This window comes from Medicago sativa, chromosome 1 (assembly GCF_051527215.1).
Source record: "Medicago sativa cultivar Bolivia chromosome 1, Bolivia_mono, whole genome shotgun sequence".
Lineage (NCBI taxonomy): Eukaryota > Viridiplantae > Streptophyta > Magnoliopsida > Fabales > Fabaceae > Medicago > Medicago sativa.
The window spans coordinates 67888101-67894964 of NC_140749.1; the positions used below are offsets into that span (position 1 = coordinate 67888101).

The 6864-nt window shown below is 30.7% G+C and overlaps 1 protein-coding gene and 1 long non-coding RNA gene across 2 annotated transcripts; both read right to left on the bottom strand.

Moving 5' to 3' along the window:
* Nucleotides 1-717: 717 nt before the first annotated feature.
* On the bottom strand, nucleotides 718-1764 carry LOC146956669 (uncharacterized). The gene is made up of 4 exons (XM_085749563.1): nucleotides 1716-1764; nucleotides 1541-1638; nucleotides 1367-1455; nucleotides 718-1288 (listed from the first exon to the last, which is right to left on the bottom strand). Exons 1-4 carry the CDS (start codon nucleotides 1762-1764, stop codon nucleotides 718-720), a joined length of 807 nt encoding a protein of 268 aa, XP_085605689.1.
* A 1251-nt stretch (nucleotides 1765-3015) lies between these two features.
* On the bottom strand, nucleotides 3016-3696 carry LOC146956670 (uncharacterized). The gene is made up of 2 exons (XR_015020581.1): nucleotides 3559-3696; nucleotides 3016-3453 (listed from the first exon to the last, which is right to left on the bottom strand). It is a non-coding gene; the product is annotated as an uncharacterized LOC146956670 (long non-coding RNA).
* Nucleotides 3697-6864: the final 3168 nt, after the last annotated feature.

Below are 6864 nucleotides of genomic sequence, written 5' to 3' on the forward strand. Positions count from 1 at the left end.
GTTGGGAGAAAAGGAATCTAGAAGTTGTAGTCTTAAATTATGAGAGAGGGGGAGGGAAAGAAATTAAGGAGAGAGTTTAAGAGCTCTCATGATTGTAATCAAACTTAACAAATACATTTATAATTAATGGATAGATCAAGACATTTTATGAGAATGGATAAAGCAAGACATTATTATGGATTCGCCTCACTAAAACTTGCTATTCCCTAATACAATTAATTAGATTTTTTTTTACGCAAACAAATTAAGTATCTGAACCTCCAAATTTAATTAAACAAATTAAATCAACAATTTATCATATGACAAATTTCCTCAAAAAAAAATCATATCGCAAATAATCCTGCAGGAAGAAAAAGGTCACAATATTTTCAATTGCAGGGATGCACTCTCCATTTATGATTAACCTAAATTCATTTTTTAAAAAATCACTAGAACCATGACCCGTGCTGACGCACATGTCTTATTTTCATGTAGAAACTCACAATTTTACCTAAGTCAATATTATACCATAATAGAATAAGTCGGAATAATTATAACAATAAGTCGTAAGACATTGAGAGTACAAAATTTATGATACATTCCAAGCTATGAATCATGGGAATAGAAGAATTTTAATTCTGTTAAATAATAGAAAGTACACAACCTAGGGAAAATTGTCAGGCATAAATAATTACAATGAAGAAGTTTAATTTCGGTCAATCCTTCCAAGTACACAATTTAGGATACATTGCGAAAAACTTCGTGATAAACTACATTAGAAGTTACATCAGTGTCTTCACCATCATCATCAGATATTAATATCTTGAAACCTTCTCTTGTAGTAAGCCTTGACAAAGCCACGTACAATTGACCATGAGAGAAGATAGGCGATGGCAAATATACGCCAACATGTTTCAAAGATTGACCTTGGCTTTTGTTTATAGTCATTGCAAAAGAAACGGTAAGCAGAAATTGCTTTCGTTGAAACTTGAAAGGAATTCTAGTATCAGGCGGTATCAAAGATATTCTTGGAATAAAAATTTTATCACCTATGTTAGAGCCGGATATCACTTGTCCTTCAAGCACAAACTTACCCATCCTTGTAATGACCAACCTAGTTTCGTTGCACAATCCCAAACTCTGATCTATATTTCTTAACAACATCACTGGAACTCCTACTTTTAAGCGCAACTTGTGATTTGGAAGTCCAGACGCAACTATTGTGTTGAGAAATTCAGGTGTATGAACATCGTCCACTGCATCGGTACCTGTTTTATTTGCTAATGGGCTATCATAACTCAAGCTGATCCTATAAAAATTACGCAAGGATTTCCATCCCTTGGAGAAAAACACAGACCCATCAATTCTTTCAACCAACACCTAGAACTGATTGCTCTTTGCATCAATCAAAGTCGCAAATCGTTGAACTTGTTCCCCAAAGTCGTTTGTGAACATGTTCGGTAGCATAATAGTCCCCTGATGCATAAACAAAAACGATTAATCCTGTTACAGATAACAACATTAAAAAAAAATAAAACATGTCAGACAAAATCATCTTCACCTCTTCAACATCATACTCGACTATGTATGTTCTAAACTTCACACAATACTTGTTGACAGCACTTTCAAAGGATGAAGTTGGATTTTTGAGCAAAGGACCTGCAACATCATAAAGCTTTAAAAAATAGGAAACGATATTAAAAAACGTCGTAATTGCGATAAAAAAAACGTATTACCTGTCAAGCAGTGATAGGACATCATAGTTTCAATATCATTGCCCTCCATTTGAATCAACAATAGAATAATGGAAGGAGAAAGGAGACTGATTTTATAGACTGATTTTAATATGCAAACCGTGTGGTTTTTTTTAATATGCAAATGGTGTTGTTTTTTTTAATATGCAACCGTGTGGCCTTCTTTTTTTTTTTTAAAGAAATTTTCGACCGTGTGGTTTTAATGCTAGGTTAATATACAATTGATTGTGTGTTATTATATTCCCAATTTATAATCTACCTAATTCACATTTCAAATTTAGGGTGGCATTTAATGTGCAATCGTGTGTTATTCTATTTCAAAAATTAAAATAATATATAATTGTGAGTTATCAATGGTAGTTAATGTATAATTGATTGAAAAATATTCTACAATCACACTAGAAAGATATGCAACGTCCAAAATATATGGAGTACTTAAAATATGATGTCATCCCATTTTGACTTGAAATATAATAAATTCAAATGGGCTGATTAGGATATGCTATCAAATTTGAAATGAATTGCCTTAAAATATTTAATGAATTTCCTGAAATGGAATGAATTGCCAAACAATCTGTAATAAAATGACTTTATTGAAATAATTTGACTTGAACCATATTATTTTAATTTGCAATATCGTTTATTTTTAAAAAAAAATTATTTAATGCATTTCTTTTATTTGAACCGTGTTTATTTTTTTGAAACCATATTATTGAAAATTTGCAACCATATTATTTTATTTTCCAACCGTGTTCTATTATTGAAATGTTGCAACCATATTATTTTATTTTCCAACCGTGTTCTATTATTGAAAATTTGCAACCATATTCTTTTATTTCCAACCCTTGAAAATATGATGGCATACCATTTTGACTTGAAATAGAATAAATTCAAATGGGATGATTAGGAAATGCTCTAAAATTTGAAATGAATTGCCTTAAATTATTTAATGAATTTCCTTAAATGAAATGAATTGTCAAACAACCTGAATTTAAATAAATTTATGGCGTGTATTAAGGGTGAGGAGGTCAAACTTGGAATTAAATGCGTTAGAAATGGGAGGGAAAATGCTAGGTTAATTCTAGGGTTAGGGTTAGCTTGACCAGACAAGCTTTAGTAAGTAAGATAAGTGTAACAATATTTTGACAAAAATTTTAGTTATAGGTTTTGAAGTAATTTTTTTTTTCAACTTAACTATTAAAAATATTCTAACAGGCGATATGGTTGAAAATAAAATATACAAGAAACCATGACAATATATCCAAAATTAAGAGAGGTGAAATTAATCAATTATTACACTTTTTAGTGCCTTATTTCATTTCATTACCAATATCTTACAGCACAAATCCATAATTGTAAGATTCGTGAAATTACAAAAATAAAATAAATAAAACATACAATTATTTGGTGACAATACAATAACAAAATAGAAAGTGTAGAAATTCTAGCAAGTGTTATATTGCTTAGATTTTTATTTTTATTTTTGCTATGGTAAGAACTCCTTTCCTGCATGGCGTAAGTGTACTCTCCTAGGTTTGGCCCCTTAAAAATTCACACTCGATTATCTATTTTGTTTATGGTGAATGGGGCCTAATCTCCTTTCCATTTTGTCTATATTTCCAAAAGTTATCATGACACCAAGGATTTAATGGACAATTAGGTGGAGGATATCCTTGACACAAAGGATCTTCTGGACAATCGGCTCGAGGATATGCTATAACTAAAAAAAACATAATAAAACATTGTTACTAAATTGAGATAATAGATTATGTACAGACTACAAACTAAAGAAAGAATTTTCATAAAAAATGAAAATATGGATTACCTTCAGCGTTCTTTTCGACAAGGAAAATATAAATAATAAATAAAATCATAGCATACACAAGCTTTGGAGTTTTAGACATATTTTTCTAGATTTCATGTAAGAAGTAGAATATGATTCGATCATTTTATAGGGTATAAATCACATATTATGCTAAAAAGAATTTAGCTTTTAAGGAGTTGTAAAAAACCCTCCATTAAAAATAAAATCATCATTGTCTCTTATGTAGATCAATATGTTGTGTTTGTCCCTTTAGCACACCTACTACTAAGGCAACATAAGAACTTTTTAATCATTAGAAATTCGTTATTTTTAATTAACTTTACAACCTTCAATAATAGAAAGGGACATACTAAAAAATAATGTACAATCGAAGTATAGTTATGCACGGGCTGAACTTTATAGTCCATTATTTTTTCAACACTTTCATTTACATAAATTCTTTGATTCACATTGATATACAAAATAGATTAGGATTTAAGGAAAATTCTATGGTGAAGTCATGAAAATGACTTTTCTGGTGAAGTTAGCACTATAGCATCAAAAATGCAGTGAGTAACGCCCGACTGTTTGTACAGTGACATCAAAGTTCAGTCCCAGTAGTATCATCAATTCATCAAATTAACAAGACTACACTTAATCTAATTTTATCCTACTTTGTTTTAAGTGTAACACCCCACAAAGTGTAACACTTAAGACTATCACATAATATCATCAACTCTGTTTGCATGTTAAAGATGTCAACGATAAAATAGTACATGTAAGTCCAAGATGTTGCAAGAATTACTAGATGAATTACTATTGATCATTAATCAGTAATCAACAATTTAAAAATGAATCAAACATTATGATAAAAAATAACTTTTCCAAAAAAGTCGGTTTCCTGACTTCACCATAGAAGCTCCCTTTATTTAAACCCGTTGAGTTTTTTTTTTATGAAATATGCTTCTATTGATGGTTTTTGAAATCCTAAATTGATTCATCCCAAAAATAGTTATATTATTATACAAAATAATATGGTATTGATTACAAACAAAATTTTTTTTTTGAAATAATTCATTTATTAAAAAAATAAAAAGAAAAGCAAAGACATTAATATGATTAACTGACATCCCAACTATGTTAGCACTCCAGCTAACCAACGATCATCTATAATACCTTCAATAATATATTAATATTAAGAGGGAAAAAAATTACGAAGGACACAAAGCAAACCCTATAAAACAAAATATATTACCTAAAATTTCGAAGTCAAACTATTTTTAATTACAGCGTGTGTGTAAATAAATGAATGTAACAAAGATACACTAAGTGGAAGAACTACTGAAGTCATGAAAACATACAACAAATGACAACAGCCGTTAACAACAAGGCAAATAAAACAAAAACACATAAAAAACCAAGAGCTCCCAACACCACCACAAAACATTTGCAGCACCTTAAATATTATGTTAATATTAAGAGGGGGAAAAAGTGACATAAAGGAAAACCCATAAAACCAAGAGCTCCCAACACCACCACAAAACATTTGCAGCACCTTAAATATTATGTTAATATTAAGAGGGGGAAAAAGTGACATAAAGGAAAACCCATAAAAAAAACATAATATTACCTATAATGTGCATGTGCCAATCAATTTTTTAAGGCTTATTTATACCCTTAGTCCCTACAAATAGGGGTTATTTGATGAGATTCCTGAACTTTACAACACATTTTCCGCTATAGAATTATGTTATTCAATGTCCTCTCATCACAACAATAATCCTTCTTGTTCTTCTCATTCCTTGTCAAACTCCTTTTCCAATTGGAAGATCTCAAGTCCAGGTGACCATATTGGGCACAAACTGTTGCGTTTTTTAAGATGAAGATGGAAGATGCGTTTCTGCGGTGAAACCAGAAAGAGATAACAACACAACACACAACAATGACATCCTGATTCAAGAAGAATAGGAAGAAGCGCGGCCACATCAGTGTCGGACAAGGTCATATTGGAAAACACTGCAAGCATCCCGGAGGTCGTGGTAACATCGGAGGTATGCATCACCGCGATATCCTCTTCAACAAGTACCATCCAGGTTACTTCGGGAAAGTTGGTATGCGTTACTTTCACAAGCTTCACAGCAAACTCTATTACCAAATAGTGAACATCGACAAGATCGCTTCGCAACAACATGCTTTTTAACAATTTATGTTACTTGTTTCATAGATTTGAACTTGATATTATGTTGGTTAAATTTTGGAGAATTATATGTTTCTGGTTATAATGATATTATATGCTTTTGGTAAAAATAAAATAAAAAGACGGAAGATGAACTCATGGATAATATGGTCTTTTTGCATTTCACTGAGAAGTTCAGAGGTATTTTTGTCCGTTCACACCAACTTTTGCTGACTCAGAATGCCACTTAACTACTCAGTAGTGCCATCTCATTAGATTAGTGACGTGGCCGTCATTAACTGTTTTGAGGGACCAAATTTTAAGTGATTAGTAATTGCAGTGGCTGTTTGAAAAGATTAGTAAGTTCAGGGACCAAACTTCAAATGACCCCTATTTGCAGGGACTAAAGGTATAAATAAGACTTTTTTTAATGACAATACATATATACATATATATATATACACATATATATATACATATATACATATATATATATATATATATATATATGTGTGTGTGTGTGTGTGTGTGTGTGTGTGTGTGTGTGTGTGTGTGTGTGTGTGTGTGTTTTTTTTACTAAAAGGAATTTAGCTCTTAAGGTGTTGTAAGAACCCTCCAATTTTTTTAATGACAATATATATACGATTTGCTAAACGGACTTTAGCTTTTAAGGTGTTGTAGAAACCCTCCTTAAAATAAAAATCATTATCAAGTGTCTCTTATGTAGATCAATGTGTTGTGCTTATCCCTTTAATACACTTACTAAAGAGGTAACATAAAAAACTTGTTAATGATTTGCATTATTTATTTTTAATTATATTTACAACATTCAAATACATAAAGGAGAAATATTAAAATTAATGTTTAACGACGTGAAAACATAGTTATGTACAAGATAAAAATATTGTAAGATTTTTAGATATAAAATAATTTTAGCATAGGAAATAAGTATTGATAAGTGTCGAAACATGCTATGCTCCATATCACTTATTAACTTGTTTTGCAAGTAATCATTAGGCTTAAATAAGTTTTGGCCAACTATCTTTGCAAAATTTGCGATTTTTACCCCCTATAAAAAATAATAACAATTTTGTCCCCTATGTTTAGCCTCTTTTGCATTTTTGACCTCTTTCTTTGATTTTGACCAAGTC

Coding starts and splice junctions, on each gene's coding strand:
- LOC146956669 (XM_085749563.1), bottom strand. CDS start 1,764: ATGGAGGGCAATGATATTGAAACTATGATGTCCTATCACTGCTTGACA. Junction 1,639..1,715: donor GTCCTATCACTGCTTGACAG/GTAATACGTTTT, acceptor ATGATGTTGCAG/GTCCTTTGCTCAAAAATCCA. Junction 1,456..1,540: donor TCGAGTATGATGTTGAAGAG/GTGAAGATGATT, acceptor TTTATGCATCAG/GGGACTATTATGCTACCGAA.